The following is a 27,694-nucleotide window of genomic DNA, read 5'->3' as shown; positions in this document are numbered from 1 at the left end:
GGGGGCCAAATGAAGTTTATGTATCCCTCCGCATGACCATTTGCGTGCCAGATGACAATGAATGTGGCAGCAGCCATTCCAATATCGATCAAATCCAATTTATTTGGTGGCGTTCTGTTTTTAGAAATGCTTCGCTGTAAAGGGGCGGGAAAAGGGACACTAATGACCCCCTAAACTAGCACAATTCATTAAGGGCCACCAATAACCCTCAGCCGTTTTAATTTAGGAGACAAAATGGTAACTTTCCACTTTAGTTGGCCATCGCACTTCCGAGTGCACGTACTGAATATATAGAACCGGTGGTGGCGCCATCTATCCCCAAATATTACAATTATACATAACGCGTTAAACTTAATATTTAATTATTTAAACAATTTAAATTAAATTAATTTATATTACAGTTTAATATTAAAATTATCATTTTAATAATTAAAATATATTATAATAATACATTATTAATAAAAAAAATCGGAAAATAATATTTTAATTTTAAATCACGAATTTGGTCAACTGTATCCAAGGCTACCTTAACTTTAATGCCAGCGATACATCCTCCCTCTGGTGGCACATTTGGGAACTAAAAATTTTTCTCCTTTTTTTTTTTTTTTTTTTTCTTCTTTTTCGAATATCCGCGTATTTATCGCGTTCCTTCTCTCCATAGCGTCCCTAAAATACTCTTTCTATTTTCTGTCCATTAAATAAGACTCTCAACAGCGTTTCCCCGTACACCATTCCATTTATCTCCAAAAACCCGAATTCAAATAATGCTGACTCATCATTTATCAACGTCCCTTAATGGCCTTTCTAATGTACTCCAAGAAATGATTGCGGCTGTAAAATAAAACTGCAAATGTGGCTTTTAAGGTAAATTGTATCGCTCCATTATGGATTGAAACGTATCTTTGGAGATCCCATTAAAATTATCAGCAGTTGTGGTTTCTCTCAAGCACGTAAACGGACCATAATTTGAAAAACGGCATCTTTGGCAGTTGCTATGACAACAGACTCTGGAGGAAAAAGAAAAAACAAATCTCTTTAAACATCGTTGGATTAATCTCATTACTGGAAGCATTTAAGACAATATTTGAGCTCAAAATATTCAATTTTAAAAGAGGCAAAACTGTCCTTCCTTTGAGCAATTTAAAACGGATAATCCGTCCAAATCTTTGAGAAAGGTTAAACTTCGTTCAGGAATCGAGCTCAGTTGGGCCGCATATGTACAAACAGACAAAACCATGGAAAGGACGATGGAAAAATAAAGAAATCTGTCGAAGCAAATATTGGACAGTGTGATGCGTTCCGTAAACAGAAACTGTCATATCCGTAATAGGTTTTCTGCGGGGAAGTCGGTTGGAATGCAGCGTCCCACATCTGTAAAGCAAACAGAGGTTAAAAAAGAAGAGATAGACAGACAGAAAGACTGAATTTTGCTGTATCCGTCTTGCGGAGGACAATAGACGGATGCTCTCTTTATGTGTTTCATTTGAGAATTCTCTTACAGCGTCATATGGGTGGGATGATCATGTTGCGGGTCAATTTAACTTCCTATTTGCTCGGCTACACACATCCCGTATGTCAGCTTCCAAAGAATTGTTTGTTTACGGTGTTTTAGTAAGGTAAACAAGAGTATCGACAATGACGTCACCTATCTAAGACGGTTTGCATGTTTTTGCTATCAAATATTGGTTTTTCATCCCATGGACACTAAGCAATATATAGACATATTAAAACGCCTCGTTGTTGCTTTAACTGTTCGACTGTGTCCTTAATAGTCTCAACCCCCACCTGCCCTTCCGAATAGTCGAATTTAACAAGGACGGATCAAGGATTTTGAACTGGAACTTTCTAAACCACTTCTGACACCTGGACAAGCCAATTTTTTCCATTTTTATAAGCCAGTTTTCCCATAAACACTACATAGTTGTAGTTGCATCGGTGGCTGCTAACTGTCTTTGGAATTTTCAGAGCATGCAGCTATGTACACTGCCATACCAAAAGTAAGCGGACCCCACCTTTGGAAAAATACGAATTTTAATGAAGCAATCCAATGAAACAACTCCAATAATGAACAAATCCTTGTGGCTTTAACTGTTTCACGGTGTCCTTAATAGTCTCAACCCCCACCTGCCCATCTCGATCGTCGACTATACCAAGGACGGATCAAAGTTTTCGAACTGGAACTTTCAAAGCAACTTCTGGGTAAGCCACTTTTCCATTTTCACAAGCCACTTTTTTCCCACAGACACTACCTAGTTACAGTTCTATCGATGCCTTCTAACTGTTCTTTGAATTTTCAGCGCATGCAGCTACGCACACTACCATACCAAAAGTATTCGGACTCCACTTTTTGAAAAACACGAATTTTAATGAACAAATCCAAAAAGATTAGTCAACAGGAATCTGTCTGTTTCTAATTAAATCCTATCACCAATTATAGTCGCTTCTGATATCGATGCTATTCAGAAGCGACTATAATTAGTCGCTTTTAATAAGTCGACTAATTATGCGCATTTCTAAACCTGTTCCTCTTTTGCATCTCGTTCATTGCATCGATAAGGGTGTCCTAATACTTTTGTTAGGATAGTATATACTCACATGAATAAAGAACGAAATTTTGGTTTTAATTCTTCGCCTTTTTTTAAAAATTTGTCGTGTGCAGCATGACGTCACAAATGACATCATGTGTGACGTATTTTTTCTGATTTTTCGTGCTAACTTGCAGATGGCGCCACTAAAAAGTGATAATTAACGCTAATTCTGCGTTAAAAACTCCGACCGAAACTGTAATATCGTGGTGGCGCCATCTGTTGAGAGAAAAGTAAAATGTTTTTAATTTTTTTTAATTTTAAAACGGTTTGTATTTTAGACGATATAAAAAAAATATTTTTATTTGAATTAATTTAATTTAAATAATTATCTTTCTTTTTCGCTAATAAATTATATAAGAATTAGCAGAATTCTCCAGCATTCTTAAAGTAGGTCACACGATGCCTGATACGATAAGTACCAAATCAAAAAAGGGTTCTTACAAATGTTATCTGAGACTTCATGTCTGGGGTCAATGAACTCCGTACGTTTTGATGATTCTTGCTAGCGCCGATTAAGGCCGCGAGCTCCGACGGATGAACTTTTATCTGTCGGGAGAGATCTCCACCAGAATAGTGATTAAGAACGCTCGCAGATAGCCCCGGTCTGTCAATGAAATAGTTCGCAGGGAGAACAGGAAAGAAAATGAACAGATCCCCGGGATGCTCCTTCGTCCCCAACCCCCAGTAGCGTTAATAATAACACGCTCCTATAAAGTAAGCCTCAATAGGCCTAATGATGATTACTTGGAAGATAACTGCGTCCTTTGATACAAAGACGCCAAATTAAGACGGACTCCATCAACAGAGCTGTTTATACTGGACTCACAATCCCTCATTTTATGGTCTTAGTAGCCATCCCCCAGGAATTATTAATCCGTGATCATTAAGATAATCGAAATAAGAAGAGACAAGGGCTTTTTTCCCTGTCTCTTTAATGTCTATAAACTACCATCTGATGAGGCACCAGTACGTTTAAAAACAGGCTTTCATAATGTGCTATCTTTTTAAAGAAACGGCTGATAAATCGGTCACTGCATTTGTTTGAGTTTGGTGCAATACCATGATAACTCATGCTAAACGTATTTTGTTACAGCATTCCGTTAATGCTTTTGTGGGGGGGTGTAGCGTCAAGAAGGAGATTAGTACGGCTAGGAAGGAAAATTTTTAATTTAATTTGAAGTGACTTTCCATTAAATGACATTTTTATCATTTAAGCAGTAACTTAATCTGTAATTATTAAATCAAAATATAGATGGCGCCACTGAGACAGACAACGTCATATGATGCGAATGAAATGTAGATGGCGCCACTAAGATAGACAACGTCATATAATGCGAATGACTTTATTTCTTTAAGCAAAGCAGCTGATGATGAAAGTTTTTTTTTTTTTTTTACAAAAGCAGGCGTTCACAATCTCGTCTTCTTTGCCTTTAAAGAGAAAGACAAGGGAAGGAAAATTTCTTTAAACGAGGGCAACACAATGAATCTGAAGAGAAGGAGAACACTGAGATCTACGCTCACTGTACAGGCGGGGTTTCTTGGGTGACGCTATGCGCAAGTCGGGGCATGCAGTAGAACTTCCGATGTGCAATAAAGTTGGTCAAGTGGTTGAAGGAGATGTCGCACGATTTGCAGTACTTTGATCCCTTGGACGCCTTTGGGACCTTGTCTTCGTGTTTCTCGGTGACGTCATTGCTGTCCGATTCCCCTCCTTTCTCTTTGCACCGAGGGGTCGTCTTGGGAGCTGACTCCCTACTCGATTCGGCTTCGGTGTCGATCACCAAGTCCTCCGAAGGGCACGGACTTCGGTCTTCCACTCCGGATTCGGCAGACGACACCACCTCTCCGTGTACCGTGGTCACGTGTCTGATGACATTGTCCCTCACCGATGACGAAAAACCACAGCATTCGCAGCGAAAGATGACGTCAGTGTTACTGGAGTTGGCAGTTTCTCGAGGTGAAACGCGAGATGGCGCTGTGGTCGATGCCTCACTGTCTGTCGCCGTAGGGACCTGTTTGATAACGCCACTTTCCAACGGCAGGTTGTCGCCATTATCGTACGGAACCCTCGGCACACTTTCCGTTGAATCCTTGTCCACCGATGCAAGTGCGGTGATGGTCCCATCCTCGGTGACGCAAGCGATGAAGAATTCTTCGACAGCGACGATGTTGTTGTTGTCGAAATGCACGCGGACATGCGTGCGCATTCCCCGTAACGTGTTCCCGCGGTAACCACAGATGGTGCAACAGAAAGCTTTGATGTCAGAGTGGGTGGCCAAGTGATGCTGGGCGTAGGTCAGCGTGGGACACAACACGGCACAATAAGGACACTTAAGCTGTACGGCACATTGTTGGGTGTCTACGGAGTCGGAGGTTGCCGCCAAGGTCGAAGGGCATGACGGTTCACTGGTGCGACGCCCACGTCTCGTGATCGAATGTTTTCTTCTCACAGAGTTGTCCCGGCGAGGACAGTAATAGATCTGGTGGGCACGGAGGGTGTCGGGTGAACTGAACTTAATGCCGCACGCCGTGCAACAGAAGGTCAACAGCGGCGGCGACACACTATCGGAGTGGTCAACGTCCTTCGCTTTGGAGACATCTGAAGCTCGTGATAACACCGCTTCGTCGGATTCAGTTTCGTCGTCGAAGTCCATTCGGGTCGCGAGGTCATGAGACGACACAGTCTGCAGCCGATGACGCCGGGAGGCGCAATAATGTTTCTTGTGAGCCACGTAATTGTCATACTTATAGAAGACGATATTGCACTCCTTACACACGTTGTTCCCCTGCTTGGCCATACACCCCACCTCCCTGATGGGGACCAGAGGTGGAGGAGAATGAGAAACTGGCCTTCCATTTACGCGAGTACTTTCTAGAGATGACGAAGGAGGAGTGATAGACTCAAATGCGGTCAGCGAACTGCCTGTTGGCAACGGACCTCCAGTGGGTTGCCGCTGAGGGGATATCACTGCAGCAGACATGGAATGACGCCTCTTCACTCGCAGGTCCAAAGGCTTGTCTTCGCTGGTGACTTCAGACTGGTGGGTGGGGTCTTCCACAGACTTTTGGTGGGCCACAGGGGTCACATCATTGTGGGTGATGAGTGCTGGATGGGAGGCTCTACGCTCAGCCCTTGGCTTCTCTTGAACAACCGCTGGTGGAGATCCAGTGGGAAGTCGAGGATTAATGGAAGGAACCAGGATTTGAGTTGGAAGAGAAGTGGAGATGCCGTTGGCTGGTGTCGATCCGGGAGAGAGAGTAACTGCAGGGATCAGGCCACTCCCCTTCAGAGAACAAGGGATGAGAATCAGAGGGTTGGTGGAGATCGCCGCGAACACTGTGGGGGTCTGCAACACTTTGGGGGCAAGGGGTTTGTAGGAGAGACTGTCCACACGGGGAGGGGAATTGTTTTTTTCCTCCGAAGAAGACCCCGTGGTGACAGTAGGAGGTTCTGGTGAGGATGAGGGCTGCTCCTGTATCGGGGTTGTCACAGCAGACTGGATCTGTCGAGACATGCAATAATACTGTTTGTGCACACGGTACGTCTTGGGTGAAAGGAACTGAATGTGACAGTCCGAGCAATAACGGTCTTCTGGCGAGTCACTCTCCGCCGATCGGTTGCTGACGAACGCGTTCGTCTTCAGCGCCCCCTCGTGTGCACGCAGGTGCCTGGACAACGAATTCCTTTTGTCCGTGACGTAGAGGCATTGAGGGCAACGATAAACGCGGCCACTTTTCACGTGTTTTATCGAAACTTCCCGATTACCGATGTGGACACCGTTTTGGTACACGTGACCGCCGAGAAGATTCGAATTCGGTTTGTTGATTTCTCGTTCCCTCGAAGCGATGACCCTCGGAGATAAACACAAGGCTTCGTCGGGAAGAATACCTAGAAAAAGACGTCATCCATAATGAGAAACACACTTAAGTACAGAGGTGCTGTCTATTGACAACAAATAAAGTCACTTTTAATTACAAACCTTTAAAATATAGTGACTCATCAAATTCCCCAACTGGAGAGCCCCCCCCCCCCTGCAACTGCTTGCAATTACTGCACGAATCTGAAAATATTGGAACACCGATGGACTTCTTTTTTTAACTTTGAATATTTGGCAGAGTGCGATGTTCCCACACGAGCTAGTTGTTGTTGTTGTTGTTGGCGGTGGCACTGGTGTCAGGAAAACGAGAAATATATTGGGCAAGAAAGATAGGTAAAATAATTTTGATATCATATATTGGGATTTCGGGAAAACAAATTACGCATGTAGGTAGCAGTAACCTCAGAGAAACGTACCAACTGTGTGTTACTGCACTCAGGGTAGTGGAGAATGAAAAAGACCTGGGGTAATTTTGCAATCAAATATGAAGTTTTTAGAGAGGTACAAAAAGGCTGCAAGAATAGCTCGTGTTATTTTGTGAATGACATACAGGAATTTTACTAGCAGGGATAAGTCAGTGGTTGTTCACATGTATAAGGCAATGATCGGGCCACACCTTGAGTACTGCATACAGGTCTGGAGCCTTCATTTTAGGAACTGCTGGAACGAATACAAAGAAGGACAACGACATGCTTAAAAACTGCAAATTTGCAGCGTCAGGAGACTAGGCACCTCCAAGGAGATCTAATTGAGATGTATAAGGCCTTGAATGGGTTGAGCAAGTTCAATGCTGTTGGGATTGGAAATTGATAGCTTAAACAGATTCAATGAAGAACTGGACAAACTTTTTGGAGCGAATGGATGGGTGAAAAGGGAAGGTTTTTTTTCCCTTTCAGCGTTAAGCCCATCGAAAAACTCAAAAGTATATATCGTAACCAAACTATTATATAAATAATCATACGTTAATTAGTAACTGTCGGTAAATATATCAGTTATCAGTTCAGATTTAATAATTATTGGAAGTAATCTGAGAATAGTGTCATAGAAATTCATAATTTTGAATACTGTACATGTCACAAGAAATGTTACTTTTTTTTCTTCAGATGATCCAGTTTTTTATCCACCACTGTACATTAAACTATTTATAATCAAAAATATGCCTGTCATAACTAATTGAAAATATTAACATAAAAGAAAACCTAGGATTTCTAATCAATTTTATTATTACATTAATAAATATGTAATAAATTCAGCTTCTAAAGATCTCCTGATCAATCAGTGATGTCGTTTATACCACCCCTTGATCTACCCGAATATCAATCTGAAACATAGGCGCCTCTGTAGCCAGGTGGGCAGGAGCAGCAGTCGCACAGTACACGCTTCTTGATTAAACCGGGGTTCCAGCCCGTGACCACCAAATACGGAAAGGTCAGGGAATAACCACCGCATATCCCCGGAGAAATATAGTCTTTGTTGCTAATGCTCCTAAACAACAAACAAACAAACTCTGGAACATCGCAAATTTAGCAATATAAGTCACTTTAAAGGGCCAAATGTAAGCTAAGAAAATAAACTCAAATTCTTCCCTAAATTCTCTCCCCACCGCTCGCCCGATCTGATGACCCCGCCAATTCCGCTATCCTCCATCTCCTACCCTACTGTCCTGAAATTAGCAATCTAAGCCGTTGGCCTCAGAGTGCTAAAAGAGAAAATGAACTCTAATTCGAGAATCTTCCTCAATGTCTGCCCACCACACACCCGATTCAGATAACCACACTGATTATCGTTGGGTTTCTGATAATGGAAATTTTGCTCTTCGCGAAAAGCCCATTATCAGAAACCCAACGGAATCTAACCAAAAGACATTTCAAAACTACTCAAATTCAAGAATTTTCCCTAAATTTGTACCCACCACTCCCCCGATCCTGTTGACTTCACCAAAATACCCCTTCGTCGTCCACCTACCCGTCCTTTTGCTGTGCAACCGTCCCCGTCCATTCAACCTCATGATTGCTTCCGATAATGGGATTTTTGCTCTTTCCAAAAATTCCATTCTATTAATCGAAAGTGAGCCGAATGTAATCTAAGCTAACCCAGATTGCAGTCCAAGTCGCTAGATTAGGAGCGGTAAAATAAAATAAGCACTTTTGAGACTGTTAAAAAATAAGAGTATAAAATTCTAAGAAAATTAACTCGAATTCCACAACCTCGCCTATATTTTATCCGCACTGCACGCTGGATCCAGCTGACCTCACTAATTATCTATTTCACCATTAACTCCCCAAAATATTTCGCTCCACCATCTGATCTCACTATTGTTTCTGATATTAGGATCTTTGCCTTTCCAAAGAGTCATTATCAGAAACCCAACGGAGTCTGTCTCACAACGGCAATCTTATAACAATCTCATAATGTTGAATTCCTTAGGACCAGAGAACCTCCAAAGTCAAAAGGATTTCAACGAATCAGAATTAACCTGCTCATCAGAGGAGATCCTTTCTGATTGAATACTTCCAATCACAGGTGTGTATTTATAGTGGACAACAAAGGGCCGGAGACAATGCGAGTGCTGGAATAATGTAGTTAAAGTTGTGAAGTGATGTGAATGCAACAGCGGACATTTCCTTTACGCAACAATACTTTTTTAAGCAACGCATTGCATCATGGGATCACAGAGATTTCAAATGTGCAGTTTTGTGAAGAAAGACGAATGGGTCCTTGAATATTTAAAATTAGATACAAGCATGAGGGAACTCTTGTCTTTCAGATGGGGAATGCAATAGACTTCAATGAGTTGTACAAAGGTCAAATTCGAATGACCAGACAACGGGCTCAGAGCATTTCCGAAATAGGACGTCTGGTGGGATGCTCACGGTCAGTCTTGGTCAGTACCTACCGAAAGTGGTCCGAATAGGGAAAACCCACAAACCTCCGGCGACGTGTTGGACGACCACGACTCATCGATGCACGAGGTGGAGCACAGCTGAGGAATCATTCCTCAGCTGTGCCTTCCTGATATTGTACACAGAGAGATGGAGCAAGTTTGACGTAGCCAAGTGGTCAGGAGCCAGAGTGCAAAGCACTCGTTCCTTGAGTGGACCGGGTTTCGAGCCCGTGACTATTAAATACGATAAATATTTGTATTGACGATTTATTTTAAACCCCTACTGACTTGGTTGTCGTGCCGGAATATAAACAGAAAATTAAAAATTAAACTTTCGAGGGAATGAGTAAGTGCACGCTGTGTTTATTAAATCGGACAGGGATCATCTAAAGTCCAGTGAAACAAAAAGCAAGTTGTTTTACGTGCTATAAAACAAGTTCTCAAAAATGTTAATGTGTGTCGAATAAGAACAATAAAGGACAAGGGAGTTGTGTTGGACGTTGCCAGCAAAGAAGATGTTCATGGAGTAAAAATTTATGAGGCTATGAAGGCCAAGGGAATGAAAACCGAAGCCCTCAAGAGGCCGTCTCATTATTTTCGAAGTTGAAGGTGATGTGGAGTGAGGAGATATTCTGTCTGAGTTGTATGAAAGGAATTTTATAAAACCTAATTTTGCAACTGACCAAATCAAAGAAGACTACTTTGATTAGATCAGTGGCAAAAGTTGCTAAGGACACTAAGAACTGAATCATAGAAATTCCTGTTGATTTGCGGAACACCTTAAATAGAGAAAGGCCGAATATTTTTGCACTGGTCCTCATTAAAGGTCGCATTTGGTCGCATTCCCAAGAGACGCTCTGTGTGGTCATTGCTGGGGAGAAGATGATTTCTATAAAGAGGTCATAAAAAGACTGAAAAGCCTATTTGTGTGCATTGCAAAAAACGGAGTAAAGATTTTGACCATTCCGTTAGAAGCAGAGACTGTCCCTTTTTATAGAGTTATTTAGACCAGATAAAAAGTAAGATTGTTTATGGATAATTCTTCCATAACAGCGAATTTGACTGTTAATTTATTTGAAGTTTCAAGGGACTACCTGATGGCAATTTTGTTTCATGATTTGGAGAGGAAATTATTATTTTGTCTACAAATGATCGTGTATACCCTTCCAACGCCATATTTATAGAAACTGCTGATGCAATACCTTGCAATTACTGTCTGATGCAATAGAAATGTTATCTGACGCAATACCTTTGCTTTGCAATAAACAAAATCACTGTATTTGCACAATACCTTATACAGTACATGTATTGTAAAAACTAGTGCTGCCATCTGTTATCAGAAGAGTAAAGTTAGTTAATAAAAGTACGGTTGAGGTTATAAACAATTGAATAAATGGTGCTGCCATCTGTTGTCGGGAAAGTAAAGTTAGATATAAAAATTGGCAGTTTAGATGTATAAAATATAAAATTAGCTTTATAATAAATCCTATATTATTTATTGGATTATCATAAGCAAGACTTCGGATTAATTTGATTTCATTTTCTCTTGACTAATAGTAATTGCATTTTTGGAGCCATTTTAGGATCTGAGAATTTTGGAACCAGTCGTATAACGATAAAACAACATTTCAACCATAAAATTGGGTTGGATTAAAATTAAAACGAATCAGAAACTCATAAATTTCAGCTGTGTATCCAATCATCTCATCAGAACCATCCATATGTTTACTTTTGGAGACTCGCTGGCTCTATAAGCTCCACTCTGAACACGAGTGTTGGAAGATCCAGATCTAGGAGCAGCTAACACTCGAGTCCAGTCCGTTTAAATTTCTATACAAGTGACTCCATTTCCCAATGAAAAATTTGCCTATCTATTCAATAAATCAAGAAATATTATAAGGAATGCCATGAATATGAATGCACTTTAACAATATTTAATCTTCCATGCTCTGGAGGGCTCGCAACCCTGGAGTTAAAATTAATAAAAGAACATTGTGATTTCATCAATACACAGATATCCTTTAAAAGAATTCCGTGGTGTTGTTTTAAAAATAAATTCATTAATAAACCAAGTTTGTAATATGTCTTAACACAAGTTAAGACACTTGGAAAATCCAAGAGTCCTTGGTTTTGCCACGTGTCTTACCAGTTAATGAGGTGTTTATATTCATCACAGGTTGTATACATACCTGTTTGAGCTATTTATAAAATCATTAAGAGAATAATGGAGGTCGCTTTGATTTATGGTCGGTGTTTATTGAATTTTGAAAATTTGAGGTAAACTTTCCTCCTTCCATTACAGAGTAAGGTTTAACGTTGTTTACATTTAATAGTGTTCTATAAATATAATTAAAAGGAAATAGGAAACCTTCATGGCCATCTTTCACAAAGAAATATCTGAACTCCATATGTCCTAAGCAGCCTGTATATAAAGGGGCTTCTCAATGACAGATTGTGCTGTTATCACATCATAGGAATTCATTACTAAATGAATTCAACGCTAAAAGATTAATAAATAAAAATGTAAACTGATTAAAGAATAATAATTAAAGCTAATAAAAATGAAACAAATAACGAAAAATAATAAAAATAAAATATATATTAAATTAATATACAAAATAATCATAAATTATAAATTTAAATGAAATAAAATACCTCATATATTAAGATGTATTTTCTTTAATTTTTTTGATTTTGCTCGTTATAATTTTATATATTATAAAATTAAAATAAAACGAAATATATCAGAATAAAATAAAATTAATTATATCATATATTAAAATAAAATTATATAATCTCAAAAATAAAATGATAAAATAAAAAAATTACTAATTAAAATAAAGCACAATACATGAAAAATTAAAATAAATCAAAATAAATCTTAAATTAAAATACAACAAAATTCATAATAAGTTAAAATTAAATTTAATTAAGTGGCATAACTGGTATACACCTGTGTGGTAAGCGTGTATTAAATACATAAACCAGCATAAAACTTTAATTTTTATGAATAATTAAAAATATCATATATTAAAATAAAATTATATTAAATATATTAAAATAAAATTAAATAACCTTAAAAATAAAATGAAGTAATTCATAAAATGAACTTGGCCTGTTATAACGTAAGATCGCTCATCAGTGAAGACAGGATATTAGAGCTGGAAAAGGAATTAGAAAATGTGAATTGGAATATCATCGGTTTGGCTGAAACAAGAAGAAGAAATGAATCACTTATAAGTTTATCAAGTGGAAATCTGCTGTACACCAATGGAAACAGTGAAAGGAGTGAAGGTGGAGTTGGGTTTCTGGTCCATAAAGATTTTAAAAACAACATTTTGGAATTCAAAAGTACATCACCAAGAGTGTCAAGACTAATACTCAAGATTTCTAAGAGATACAAGCTAAAGATTATAATGATTTATGCACCAACATCGAGCCATGATGATGAAGAGGTTGAAGAAATGTACACTGAAATTGAGAGTCTTCTAGATGAGCAGAAAACCCACTACACTATTATTATGGGGGACTTCAATGCTAAGGTTGGAAAAAGGCAAAACAGCGCAGAAAGAGGAACTATAGGAAATTTTGGAATTGGTGAAAGAAATGAAAGAGGTGAAAGACTTGTGGAATTTCCAGAATCTCAAGGACTGTCAGTAATGAACACTTTTTTCAAGAAAAGGGTGAACAGAAAGTGGACATGGAAGAGTCCAAATGGATTAACAACTAATGAAATCGACTTCATCCTCACTAACAGAAGATATATTGTGAATGATGTTACCGTCCTGAATAAGGTAAATGTTGGAAGTGATCACAGAATGGTAAGAGGTACACTTGATATAGATATAGGAAAGGAAAGGAAAAAACTGACTCGAGTAAATAATACAAAGGTCTTTGAAATAACAGAGGAGGAGAAAAAGCAGTATGTACTGGAACTTAAGAACAAGTTTGAGCTTCTGCAGACTGCTCAGGACCAAGGTATCGACGAGGAATATTACAACTTTCTGAAAGTGATAAAGCCCAAGAAACCTATAGGGAAAAAGAAATCCAAAGAAGAAAAAATTAGTGAAGAAGCACTTGTCATGATGAACCAAAGGCGACAAATGAAGAGCAAGAAAAACACTGACAGGGAGAAAATTGAGTATACTGAGTTATGCAAAGCCATTAGAAAGAGACTCAGAGAGGACATAAGAAGATTTAACGCAAGAAAAGTAGAACAAGCATTAAGGGAAAACAAAGGATTTAAATCAGCAGCCATGAGCAATAATACAGAAAGACAAATGATACTGAAACTGAAGAATAGCGATGGTGTACTTATAAACAGCAGAGAAGGCATAATTCAAATAGCAGAAGACTACTATAGAGAATTATACAAGGAGCGAGGGAATGATGCCAGCAGTGGGGAAGATGGATTGCAAAGTAGCAACACATACGACATACCCAATATTCTTCCTGATGAGGTAGAACATGCATTGAAGAAAATGAAGAATCAGAACGCCCCGGGGGAAGATGAAGTTACTGTAGAGTTGTTAAAATTGGGAGGAAGAGACATAACACAAAAACTGGCAAGGCTCTTCACAAAGTGCATTAGAAAAGGTGTGACGCCTAAGCAGTGGAATAATGCAATCATAGTTTTGCTGCATAAGAAAGGAGATAAATCAGAAATTGGAAATTATAGACCAATTAGCTTGTTATCCCACATCTACAAGTTGTTCACAAGGGTCATTACTAACAGATTAGAAAGAATACTGGATGAGAATCAACCGAAAGAGCAAGCTGGCTTTAGGACAGGATTCTCAACTATGGATCACCTTCACGTAATATCACAGCTAATGGAGAAAGCAAATGAATATAAAACACCATTATGCCTGGCATTTGTGGATTATGAAAAGGCATTTGACTCCATACAGCATAAGGCAATATTTCGGGCACTGGAAAGACAAGGCATTGATACCCCATATATTATGATTTTGAAGAAAATATATGAGAGTGCTACCTCCTTTATTAGACTAAACAAAGACAGTAGGAAATTTAAAATTGAGAAAGGAGTTCGACAAGGAGACACAATATCTCCGAAGCTGTTTACTGCTGCCCTTAAGGAAGCTTTCAGAAGATTAGACTGGTCGCAGAAAGGAGTCAATGTGAATGGAGAGTACCTAAACCATTTACGATTTGCAGATGACATTGTGGTCATAAGCCACGATCCCAAAGAATTAGAGGAAAATCTTAATCATTTATGCACAGTTAGTAAGGATTTTGGACTAAAGATGAATATGGCTAAAACAAAAGTAATGATGAACAAGTATGCCACAGAAAGGGAAATAATGATTGAAGGAGCAGTAATTGAAAAGGTGGAGTCATATACTTATCTGGGACAAGTTATTAGCTGTAATAATGATAAATGGCTGGAAGTCAAGAGAAGAATAAATTTTGGATGGATAGCATTCAGGAAATATAGTCACATACTGAAGAGCAATATTCCAGTTTGTCTGAAACGTAAAATAATGAACCAATGTATACTCCCCACCATGACTTATGGAAGTGAAACGTGGGCACTCACCAAAAGAATGGAAGAGAAGCTGAGAACTACACAGCGAAGAATGGAACGAATTATATTAGGAATCGGACTGTTAGATAAGAAGAGAAACACATGGATTAGGCAGCAAACTCAAGTAAAGGACATTCTTATCAAAACTAAAGAACTAAAATGGTCTTGGGCACGACATATAGCTTGAAGACATGATGACAGATTGACTAAGAAAATAACAGAATGGTACCCAAGAGGAGCTAGAAGAAAACCTGGAAGACAAAGGTGGAGATGGATAGATGAAATCCATGAGTTTTTGAGTAGTAAATGGATGGCCAGTGCTCAAAACAGAAAGAACTGGAAAGTTGCTGGAGAGGCCTTCATCCTGCAGTGGATTGAAAATGGCTGATGATGATGATGAATTCATAAAATAAAATAAAACAAATGACAAAATAGAATTAAATAAATGATAAAATAAAAACCACTAAAATAAAACAGAATACACGATAAATTAAAATAAATCATATTAAAATAAAATTATATTAAAATAATATTAAATAACTTTAAAAATAAAATGAAGTAATTCATAAAATAAAATAAAACAAATGATAAAATAGAATTAAATAAATGATAAAATAAAAACCACTAATTAAAATAAAACAAAATACACGATAAATTAAAATAAATCAAAATAAATCTTATATTAAAATACAACAAAATTCATATTAAATTAAAATTATATTTAATTAATTAACATGTGGAATAAATACCAGAATATATTATATACCAACATATAAACTTTATTTTTGATGAATAATCATCGTGAATTTAATTAATCAAAATACAATTAATAAAAATAGAAATTACATGGATATTAAACTCTAAATGGATTAATGAAAAGTTAAGGGGATGTCACTACTTACTATATTCGACACACGGCATTGGACTCTGCACCTCAGCCTCAGAACTTTGAACTTGAATCCTGCTACAATAATATTTTTGGTGGGCCTGCAAGATGTTGCTACTGCTGAACGTAATACCACAAGGCAAGCAACGAAACCGTGCATCTAAAAAAAATGGATCGCGGAATTATTAAAAATGTTGTGTCCAATACTCTCACGTGCCAATAATTTTTTTTTAACCACAAAACCTTGAAAAAAATAATAATTGTGATTCTCACCGGTAGATGGCGGCAACGTCGACGATGTTGGGCTAAGTCGTTCCTGTTTCACAATACAGTTTTCGGGTGTTTCTACACTTGGTTTTTCTACTTTAACAGTTACAGAAAGATTCTTGGGGGACGAAGACGAGCTTTCCGATGCGTGTCGAGTAGTAGCAGCAGATTCAATAGTTTGATTCTCCATGGACGCCATTCCTGCATCTCTAGGAAGCCCAAGGATTTCTAGGCCATCGAGCATTCTCGCGTCGTGATTTGTTTCAGGGGTTGAGGGCCTCTGAGAAACAGGGTCACCAGAAGATGTGATGAACTCCGACAGAGAGGAGTATTTCACCTCGTGTTCACTGTCCGAAAGGCATTCCTCTGTGCAAAAACAAACACCATCAGTTAGAGTACATCCAATCAATATGTATCGTGCTGCCATCTGTATTCCAATTTACGAACTACTTTCTGAAAGCTGTATACTCTTGCTCATGGCTGTTTTAATGCAAAAGCATACAAGATTGGGCACTCATTTTTCGGGGCTCTCAACCACATAAATATGAACTAAATTAACATAAATGTTAAGGAAATTTTTGTTATGAATTATTGATAAAATGCATTAAATTGAAGGAGCTTAATAAAATAAATTAAAACAATTATTGTATTTAATAGTAAATTTACGGATAATGAAAGTCAAAATTATTAATAAAACTGACTAGTTCTTAAAACAATTATAATAATTCGAAAATTAACGATAAAAAAATTTTGAAAGTAATAATTCTAATTTAACTTAACACTTTAAACTATTTTTAATCTCGGTGGTTAAATTAATAGTTGTTGCAGTTTTTAATAACAGATGGCAGCACACTAGACTGATCAAAATAAATCTTTTTAACGTTTTCAGATAAATTAAAACAATTATATCTAGAAGCAAATATTCGGTAAATGAAAGTCAAAATTATTTATAAAACTGATTAGATTTTAAAACAATTATAAAAATTGGAAAATTAACAAATAAATTAAAAATAATAATTTAAGGGGTTAATTTAATAATTGATACATATAGTAAATAACAGATGGCAGCACTATAGACTAATCAAAATAAATATTTTAATTTTTTCAGCTTACGTTTTATATAATTCTCAAGGAGATTGCAATTATCTTTGACTCCTGGACACTGGTCCAAACCTTCATCTTCTTCTAAGGTTAAATCCTACACGATGTAAACAAACAAAAAAAAAAAAATCCATAATTTTGTTTATTAGAAAAAAATAAAAAAATCTTTTATTCCTATATTTTCACAATAGCAAAATAATAGTATAATATTAATTATAAATTAATTTAAATTATTTAAATATTTTATAAATTGCCTTACAGCTGAACATTTGTATGAAAGTCGAGAAAAAAAATTGGTTACCGTTAATCAGTGTAATGCGAAAAAAAAAAAAAAAAAACGTGTGTTCTAAAGATCAGTTTGTCTGTTTTACTAAATAAAAGGTGTGAGTTTTCTCGTGGAAAAACTTGACTTGTTAATCCCAGACCGACCGTATCAGGTTTAAAAAATATATTTAGATTACAAACGCACGTGTAGAAAAAAACACGTGTCAAAATACCAAAAAAATAACAGATTACTGCTACATCCTTTATCTCATAATTGGCATAGAATAAATAGCATTGTCTGCCATACGTGATAAATTTATTTGTCCGATTAGATGATCGATTAGTTATCCAGCTGTTTAGATTTCATTAAGTGCATCAAAGTTCCCGATAAACTTGGAACTTGAAAGCGAGAAACTCAGACCTCTCATTTAACAAAACAGACAAACCGATCTTTACAACACACGAGTGTTTAATTATTCTTTTGCATTTGGAATTCGCGTGTTGAATCCAACAGACCTCAGAAATATTGAGTAATTTTGGACTTGCTCGAATACTCAATCAAATATTTGTGGTAAGAGCCAAGTTCTAATGGGGATCAGATTCGAATTAAGTTCAAATATCACAAAAAAGGGGGCGTCAATTCTTAAAAATGACGTCATATAGATATTAGTCTAATTACTATTGTTGAAAAGAGCTGGCACAGTTCCAAGCACGATTTACAGATATATTTGGAGTTCCATGGTATTGATCATTCAATAAGCTGTTGAAATTTCTCATATAATTTGCATATTTATCATTTAACAAAAAATCCTGGCCTTGATAAAACAAGACCAGGAGTTAAAATGTAATATCTTAAGACAAAATGTAATAAATAATATCTTAAGACACTTTGAGTAATAACGATCGAATCTAACTGGAAATTGGATTTCATCTCCATAATTACTTTCATTGCGTGGTATCTGTTGAAAGAATCTGCAAGTTCTTTTGCTAGTTTTTGCTCAATATTTTCCCTGTTATGACATTCGGGTTTCTAGACATGGTAGATATCTCCTAGAAGTTCTCAGAATTTTATTTATTTCTATCTGTTGCGAGGCAAGTCCAAGGTTGTTTACTATCATTGATAGATACTGAGAATTTTCTATTGGACCTTTAAAGTTTAAGATATGTGACTGGAGTGTTTTTTGACTTCTTTCTGTATTCTGTCCTGTTGTTTTCAAGAGGGGTTTTGTCCACAAGGGTTATTCCAGGGCTGTTGTGCGGGATTGTCTTGTCCACTATTTTGGCGCGGTCCCAGTACAGCTTGTGGATTGGGGTTTTTTGTACGGCCTGGAGTTTGTACTTGTAATACGGTACATTTTCTTTGATCAACTGGTATTTCCTCGCTAGCTTGGCAGCCTGGAGATGTCTGCGAGTGTACTCTTTCTGGGTGCTCGCCTTGCATCCTGCAGCGATGTCTGGAATCGTTTCTCAGGCCAGGTGGCATCGTCGACATGTGTCATCTGACACTGCGCGCTCAATTGAGATGTATTTTCTATAGTTCCTGGTGTTGATAACTGGTCTTGGATGGCGAGCATGAATCCTTCAGTCTCAGGGAAGAGCGTCCCGATCGTGAGTCATGCATTGGAAACCATTCTATCTATGTGGTCTTGATGGAGGTCATTGTAGTGTCTACTATTGAGTGTCTTTTTTTTTGTTCATCTTTCTAGCTTCTTTTGTTCCATTTGAGTGGGAGAGGACTCCTAATTTAGATTGAGTGGGGTATGTCGCTTTATTTTCCTTATAGCCTGGTGCAATGCTGCTTTTTTATCTGGAAGTAATCGTTCAGGTTATATCTCGCTGTCTTCTGTTTCTCGATGAGGTCAATCAGGGTCCTACCACCTTCTTTCCGAGAACTGTTGAAAGTCTCTCCACAGCTGATTTCGAGTGGTGTTGGCGGCTCTTGGTAATTATTCTCCTTGTTTTTCTCATGATAACCATCAACTCTGTCTAAGTGCAATCTATTAACCCGAAGGAGTACGTTCGTACTGGGACTGCATAGGTGTTTATGGTTTTAACAGTGTTCCCTCTGTTCAGCTTTGCTTTGAGCAGGCTACTGATTCTCCGATGGTTTTTTAGTCAGGCAGGCCTTGATCTCCTTGTGCTCTAACCGATGAGTCTGAACTATCTCATCCCCAGGTATTCTGGTTCTCTCCTGCTGTCATGACTTCGAGTTATTTACCAGTCTACAGCTGGCATTTTCACCCGACTAATTTCCCTTGATGCAATCCGTGGTCTTCCATTTGTTTAGACCAAATTCCATCCTAATACGATTGCTCAATTCTTCAGTGATCCGGAGTAGTTGCTGGAGTTGCTCCTCGACTGCCACGTACAGCTTGAGATTATCCATGTACATAATGTGGGAGAAGGTGTATAGGTTTTTCTTTCCTTCTTTGATGTTTTATCCATACTTGCTCATGCTGAGCATGGTGGATAGCAGGTTGAGTTTATTATTATTATTATTGCTCTTATATTATTTCTTCCTGTTTGGGGCTCCACTTTGTGACAGGTGTTGCTACCAAGAACATAGGGTGGTGGTTGTTATATCTGGTGTTACTGTTGGTCGCGGAATTCTCTGACTGTCCTACAGGTGTTCAGGATTGCGACTTTCTGGTGTTCCTTGTAGGGGTTCTCTGGGAGACCTATTTCTGCAAGGCTGTTATGAAGGTTCTTCGGCACCATACCGTAGTTTGAAACGATGATCGGGATGATCGTTACCCGTAGCATATGCCACATCTTTTTGACTTCCTGTCTTATGTTCGTGTACTTCCTGATTTTTTCCCCATGGGTTTTCTGCAGGGTGTTAGCGTTGGGTACCGCTACGTCAATCGGATAGGTAGCCTTTTCCTTCTTTTCCACAAAGGTTATGCCTGGTCTGTTGTGCGAGATTGTCTTATCCGTTATTATGGCACGGTCCCAGTACAGCTTGTTGGTTGGGGTTCGTACCTGTACAACGGGACACTTTCTTTAATTAACTATATTTCCTTACTAGCATCTTCAGATGCTAGTAAGGAAGATGCTATTATCCTGACTACATGGTCGAGTCTATGAGTGTACTCAGTCTGATCTTACATTCCGCGGTGATGAGTTCGATCGTTTCTGAGGCCAGGTGGCATCGTTGACATGTCTCATTGGACACTCTGGGCTCCTTGGCATTGTATTTTCTATAGTTTCTGGTGTTGATTACCTAGTCTCGGATGGCGAGCATGAATCCTTCAGTCTCGGTGAAGGGCGTCCAACTCATGGGCCGTGCATTGGAAGCAATTTTATCTATGTGATCCTGATGGAGGTCATTGTAGTGCCTGCCATGGAGTGTCTTCTCTGCCCATCTTTCTAGATTCGCTTGTGTCTTCTGCAAGAGAAGGGACTCCTCGCTTAAATTGAGTGGGATATCCCGCTTATCCATCCATCTTCCTTATGGCCTGGTGGAGTACTGCTGTGTTTCTGGAAGTAATCCTCCAGGTCAGCAATCGCTGTTTTCTGTTGCTCAGTGAGGTCTATCAGGTCCCTTCCTCCTTCTTCCAGAGAAATTGTCAGTCTCTCCACGGCTGACTTTGGGTGATGTTGGCAGCTCTCGGTCATCATTGTTTTTATCTTTCTCATGATATCCTCCAGTTTGGTGTTAGTCCGATCTATGACCCCGAAGGAGTATGTTAAAACTGGGACTACATGGGTGTTTATGATTTTAAATCTGTTCCCTCCATTCAGCTTTTCTTTCAGCAGGCTTCTGAGTCTCTGATGGTCTTTTTCAGTCAGGCAGGCCTTAATTTCCTTGTGCTGTAACTGCTGAGCCCGCATCATCCCCAAGTATTTGTAGGCCTGTCCCTCTGTCATGGCTCTGAGCTCCTTACCAGTCTGCAGCTGGTAGTTTCGGTGGAATCCGAGGGTTTTGTCTGGACCAAATTCCATCCTAATATCATTTCTGATTTCTTCGATGATCTGGAGTAGTTGCTGGAGTTGTTTCTGGGTTGCCGCGTAGAGCTTGATGTCATCCATGTACATCAGATGGGTGAGTGTGTTCATCCTCCCTTCTTTGAGGTTATATCCGTACTTGCTACTGTTGAGCATGGTGGATAGCGGGTTAAGTGCTAGACAGAACCACAATGTGGTTAAGAGCATCTCCCAGAAAGATTCCTCTCCTGATGGGAATTGGCCTGGTTGTGATGTTCTCGACCTTAATAGTGGTACTCCATTTCGCCATCGCTGCTCCTAGGAAGTTCCATCTTTTATAATAACATGTCTTCCCTCACAAATGGATAAAGTGCTAAATCTATGATCCCTCTTATCAGGGGCTCTAGTGAAACGCTTCACGGACAGACAACAAAAGAAGTCCAAAATTTCCTCTCCAAATGCATAGCAATCAGTGGCCTGCTATCAACACATACTACGCTCTCCTCTCGTCAGAATTCCCAGGTCTCAACTGTTCATTGTTTATCTTCAGAATTGCAGGAGTATAGTTAGTAACCTAATCCACTTTAGAGCAATCCAAGCCTCACTAAAACCGGGCTCTCTATAGATATTGATGACCAGGAGATTATAGATGGACAATATATAAAGAGAGTTTTTTAATGCTGATTTAAAGTCAGCATTAAAAAGCATGATATTAGAGGTCCAGATGACATTCCAGGCTTATTCTGGAAAAAGACTGCCACTACGTTAAAAATTGGAGGGGGGAGTATCCTAAGCACTTTAAGCAGGTCAACATAGTTCCAGATTTCAAGAAAAGTGATAAAAATGATGGAATTGATATCGTTGCATATCGTTGGAAAACAGCCTGGCTAAACTCTTTGAAACAGCAGTTCTTTAGTTCTTTCATTGATCAGAACCAACATGGTTTCTGCAGTGGCAAGACAGCAGTCACAGATTTGCTTCCTTCTGGAAATAAACCTCTGAAGTTGTTGATAACCACCTTCAAGTTGATGCAGTCTACAAAGATATATCCAAGGCCCGCACGAACAACTTCTGGAAAAGCTTAAGTTATATGGTATCCGAGGCCCTTTGCTCTCATGGCATCGTTCCGTGAGCGTTATCATCAATAAAGTGAACTCGTACCTTTTTAGACCAATAAGTGGAGTACCCCTTAGGTCCTCTTCTTTTCATTGTTTTTATAAATAATGTTCCTTCTTTCATCTGTACCACCAATGTTCAAGTTGCTCTCTATGCAGATGATCCTAAGATCTACTCAGTAGTGAAGGAGACACCGGATTCTCAACAGCTTCAATGCGCCCTCAATAAATTCTCTTTGTGGCTATCTCTCAATGACATGTCTGCTAACCGTTCTCATCCAGCAGATCTCCACAAATAATAAAGTACACTATTAGCTCTGTGTTCATCGAAAGGTGTGACCAACTTGGGGATTCTCTTCTAGAGCAGTGCTAAATTCGATGCCCACGTCCTTAAAATCACCATAAAAGCATTCGAAACACTGGGATTGATCAAACGGAACACCTACAAGTTCAAAAACTAAAGATATGTGGTTATCCTTTAAAAAACTACTGTTCTACCAATCGTTGAATTCAGCTCGCCCATTTGGAATCCTCACCACAAGACCTTAACTAAAACAATTGACTTTCTGTAATCCTCTGTTTTATCACTCACCCAGTGTACTGTGAATCCGTGTGCGATTACTTTCATCTGAGACATCTGTGCACTAGAAGAGTTATTGCTGACATCACCCTTCTAGCCAAAGTAATCATTGGAACTTATGAAGCATCTGATATCCTTAGCAAAACCAACTTCAATTATTCCTTGTAGACAAATCAGGAACCTTACATTGTTTCTCCTGGATTCTGCCACCACAGACTTTATGAAGTTCAGTCCACTGAACAGAATCAGCAAATGACTCTCTCATTGACTTCTTTGACAACTCCTCTTGAATCCTTTCTGCTGTTCGGCCATTATGTACTGACTCTGCAAGTGATCTGATATCTTCTTGGGTCATCGTTGGAAAGCAGGTGATTGGCCTGTATTTCGCTAGGTTTAGGGATGGATGCTCTTGTTAAACCACCTCCCACCATTTAAGTACATTCCATTGAATGCCTCATGTGATCTTGTATCAAAAGGATGTCAGAAGGATTTTGAACAATCTCAATGCTAAGAAAGCTCCATCTCCGGATGGTATTTCTCCACTTTTTCTCAAAACCTGTACTCCTGAGCTTACTACAGCCCTTCTGCTTGGAAATTTGCTTGTACCAGCCAGTTCCTAAAAAAATATGCAAATCCCTTCCATCCAACAATAGTTACCATGAAAATTTGCCAACACTTTAACGTAATATATTGAAGTTTACTTCTTTATTACTGTCAACTAACATATGATTGGTTGAAGAAAATCTTAGCCTTCAAATATGTTTTGATTTTGAAAGTGGTCCTGCAAATGGTTTAAAAGCAATTTCCTTATTATTTATTGAAAATTATAACTTGTACAAATCCGATTCCATTGTAAGCAAGTATCCAACGAATCCGTTGTTGGACCAGTTGGTTTTCCTCTGTTCATCCTAAAAGTATCTAGTCCATTTTGCACCACCATCTAAATGTATCCTGAAGCCGGATATCCTCCAAACATTGGGAATATCTATTGTGTTGCTGCCGTACCCATGGAAACACCCTCCAAAGAGTCCCTACTAGGAATGTAGTACTGGAATCGGCCTTGGATCAACAGAATCAGTCGGATGCCATTCATTATTTCTCATCGAGAATCTGCACGTTCTCTCTCTCTCTCTCTCTAAGCTAACCATCCAAAGAATTGAGTCACTTGACATATATGAATAATTCTCCCACCATTCCAAAGAGAAAGAATAGGCTAATCTATGTTTCTTGATAACCTCTCATCATATACAACCAACATGGATTGTCGACAGGCGTTCCTTCAGTTACAAGAACAAAATTATCGGATCCAACTCTATTTCGTCCCAAGCTTTAAAATTTACAAAAAAATCCAAAGCGATTTAGTTGGAAGTTGATTCTACTATGGGACGTCTTGTTCAAATAGAAAATCGTTGATCATCCAACATTGTTGAAGCAGAACGATACTTCATTAATAACCCCTTTTCTCAGGACACAAAAATCCATTATACTGGTAGACAGCAAACAAAATGCTTTGCTATCAGTGATTAGGAGAATGATTGTCCCATTGTACAAGGACACATCTTGAGTTAGGGCCTCTGGAGTACTGCATATAGGTCTGGAGGCCTCATTTCAGGAAGGATTTGGAGCTACTGGAACGAGTACAGAGAACGGCAACCAGATTTGTGAAAGGAACAAGAGGATATTCTATCAAGAAAGGGTTCAGGTCTGCAAATTGCAGCTTCGGGAGAAGAGGCACCTGCTTGGTGATATGATTGAGGTGTTTAAGGCCTTGGACGAATTGAGCAAACTCATTGCCGATGGGATTCTTCCTTTTGCTGAGACTACACACATGAAGGGACATTAAGTCAAATCGAGAAAGGATGGTTGTAGAATTGATGTGCAGAAGTTTGCCTTCAGACAGAGGGTGGTGATTATTGGAACGAACTTCCATCTGTTGTTGTTGTGGTGGTGGAAGTCGATAATTTGAATAAATTCAAGGAAGAACTAGAAATCCTATTAGAGGGGATGGACAGGTGATTTTTTATTTATTGTACTATGCGGTCAGAGGTAGCTTTCCAGCAACTGATGGTAAGCACAGAGCATGGCAAGAACCTCATCAAGCGATGTACCCTGGTTGCCTTGTTAAGACAGCCCAAGAATCTGGAGGTGGTATCATGGTATGGGGAATTTGTGGATACGGACTGTGTCTGTTGGTAGCGGTGGTAAGTGGAATGTCATCCAGGGAGTACCTGATCTTTGGAACATAAAGTCCACACTAGAAATAGCTATTTTGCTTCATATAATATGGGGATGCTTTGCCGTATGGCAAGGTCGACGTGAATTGTGGGCTTTTGTCATTTTCACTGACTGCACATACTCTTCGGCATGGTTACACCATGGTCAAGTTCTTCCACCTCTGTCAGATTCCATAAATAGTCATGCACAATACTATTACGACATGCAATTTAGATAAATACCTAAAAACAGTTTTCTTGATGCACACTCAGTCTCCTTGATACCAGTCGAGTAACATTTGAATACCATAAGTTATCTGAATCCCTCCGACCAGGCGCATCCTTTAATAGCTGCATTGTATCCAACTGCGAATGGGTTCTTCCAGCAGGATAATGCCCCATGTGACAAGGCCAGAACTGTACAGAACAGGAGCATGGGAGTGAATTCGGCCTGCTGCTAAGATCTGTGATTACTCAGTCACCAGTCGCAATCCAGTTGAGCACTATTGAATAAGATGGAACAAACTCTTTGGAGCAGAAATCCTCTACCATCCAATTTTCAAAATCCTTGAGAAGCGGTTGAGCGAATATGGATCATGTGACACGCTTCGATACGGTGGAGTCCTTACCACAACGAGTCCAGGCTGATCCGAGGGATAAAAAGAGGAAGGAACTACTGGTTCTTCTGTAAGTGTACATAATAAAATTACAACTTAGTGTATAAGACATTCCAAGAGAGATTCTTGGTATTGCTGTCAACGTAAACGCATTGCTGGCCCTGCTTTACGTCTCGTTGATGTGAATATGATCTGTGATTACTCAGTCACCAGATCTCAATCCAGTTGAGCACTATGTGACGAGATGGAACGAACTCTTTGGAGTAGAAATCCTCTATCATTCGATTTGCAAAATCTGTGAGAACAGCAGTTTAGTGAATATGGGCCAACATCCATGTGACACACTTCGATAGGTTGGAGTCCACGCCACAACGAATCCAGGCTGTACAGCTACTGGTTCTTAGGTAAGTGTCCTAATAAAATTGCAACTTAGTGTACAAGAGACATTCCAGCAGAGATTCTTGGTTGGTACTTCTGTCAACTTAAACGTCATGCTGGCCCTGCTTTACGTCTGGTTGATGTGAATCCCAGTGTGACTTATTTCTAATATGTCTTGATGCTGCAGGTATCTTCAATAGCCAGCGAGTGTACAATTTATGGCTGACTTTGCCATACGGCAAAGCATCCTCCTCGGCATTCTACTCAGATTAGCAGAATTCGTTCAAAACAGAGAGAGTTCCACTACTCAGTATAACATACTTCACGAAACACAACTGTTCTCTTGAACGATACATCAATTTAAAGAATTGTGTACAGTAGGTACCAAAATAATCACTATCACTTAGGCTTCTTCTATCGATAATGTACGTCTCCAAAATCAACAGCTCTGAATTCTCTTCAGATGGTGTGTATGTGTGTGTATAACAGAACCCATTTCGATTTCAAAGGATTATTGGTTCCTGGAATAGCTTGGCTGTTGACAGGAAAGATTGATCGATCAGTAGGCTAAAAGGCAAATACATTCATCACCTCTACAACCATCTGTTCAAAGAAGAAGAATGTTTTCGCGAATCACAACTGGCAAAACAAATAGGAAAGTGCGTAAACAGAAGGCAGACGTGAATCAATAATATTACCTCAAACACCCCCCCCCCTCCGCCTCAGCTATTTATAAAGTATAACAATCAATCTCTGCGAATCCCTACCTGGTTATCAGACACGTTGGAAGCCTGACTATGTTCTTCGAAACATACATCATTTAATGTAATGGAAGTCTTTGATTGTTCGGCTTCTGTATCACAACAATCAATTTTTTCTTCGTCTGGTTGCTCAGCAGCGACCTCTAGTAGCAAGCTCGGTATTTCTTCGGTATCTTGGACATCACTGTCGGTCCCTGAAATGTACATTTTAAGGATACATTACAAAAATAAATCTGGCAGTGGCAGACGACTTTTAAAAGATGCCTTTTTCAGTTTATGATAAAGGACTTCGAAAAGGGCATGATTGTGAATGATTACATCGGTAAACGATAATAGTTGGAATTCAGTAAGATGACTATCTGAGGGTTTCTTAATAGACGCCACAATTAGGTGACGTCCAAAAATGACGATTGGGTCGCGTAGTTTCAACTCGTGTTGTTGGGTGACTTCGCCCCTCATCCATCCACGCCCCTCTGTTGGCATAAAAACGTGTTTCGCATGTTAGCGTCAGCCGTAGGTGATCGCTTAACACTCAGCAATGTCACGCAGATGGCACGACAGGGGGTCAAGGACACTTTAAGTATCATCTGCTGGTTAAACGATCCCTAAAGGGAAGAGAACGAAGCTAAGTAGGGGCAAATTAACCTCCTTTGAAAGGGTCACACTAAATAGGGGCTGTTGTAATTT

The 27,694-nt window shown here is 39.0% G+C and overlaps 1 protein-coding gene across 3 annotated transcripts in view; it reads right to left on the bottom strand.

The window, feature by feature from the left end:
• Positions 1 to 3,993: 3,993 nt before the first annotated feature.
• The window catches only part of LOC150082609 (zinc finger protein ush-like), a 58,392-nt gene continuing 34,691 nt past the window's right edge, over positions 3,994 to 27,694 (bottom strand). Inside the window, exons 2-6 of one of the 3 annotated variants that reach the window (XM_090377542.1) lie at positions 27,014 to 27,201; positions 17,165 to 17,249; positions 16,058 to 16,417; positions 15,801 to 15,944; positions 3,994 to 6,477 (exon numbers count right to left, since the gene is read on the bottom strand). In XM_090377542.1, coding sequence (XP_090233668.1) covers positions 4,106 to 6,477; positions 15,801 to 15,944; positions 16,058 to 16,417; positions 17,165 to 17,249; positions 27,014 to 27,201 — 3,149 coding nt within the window. In that variant the 3' untranslated portion in view covers positions 3,994 to 4,105. The remainder of the gene's footprint in view (positions 6,478 to 15,800; positions 15,945 to 16,057; positions 16,418 to 17,164; positions 17,250 to 27,013; positions 27,202 to 27,694) is intronic. The other 2 variants (XM_090377544.1, XM_090377543.1) reach the window with 2 other exon arrangements.

This window comes from Mastigoproctus giganteus, chromosome 7, assembly GCF_048544385.1.
Source record: "Mastigoproctus giganteus isolate SK-2022 chromosome 7, ASM4854438v1, whole genome shotgun sequence".
Lineage (NCBI taxonomy): Eukaryota > Metazoa > Arthropoda > Arachnida > Uropygi > Thelyphonidae > Mastigoproctus > Mastigoproctus giganteus.
Note: the sequence above shows the minus strand (reverse complement) of the source record. Positions and strands in the feature narration are given on the sequence as shown.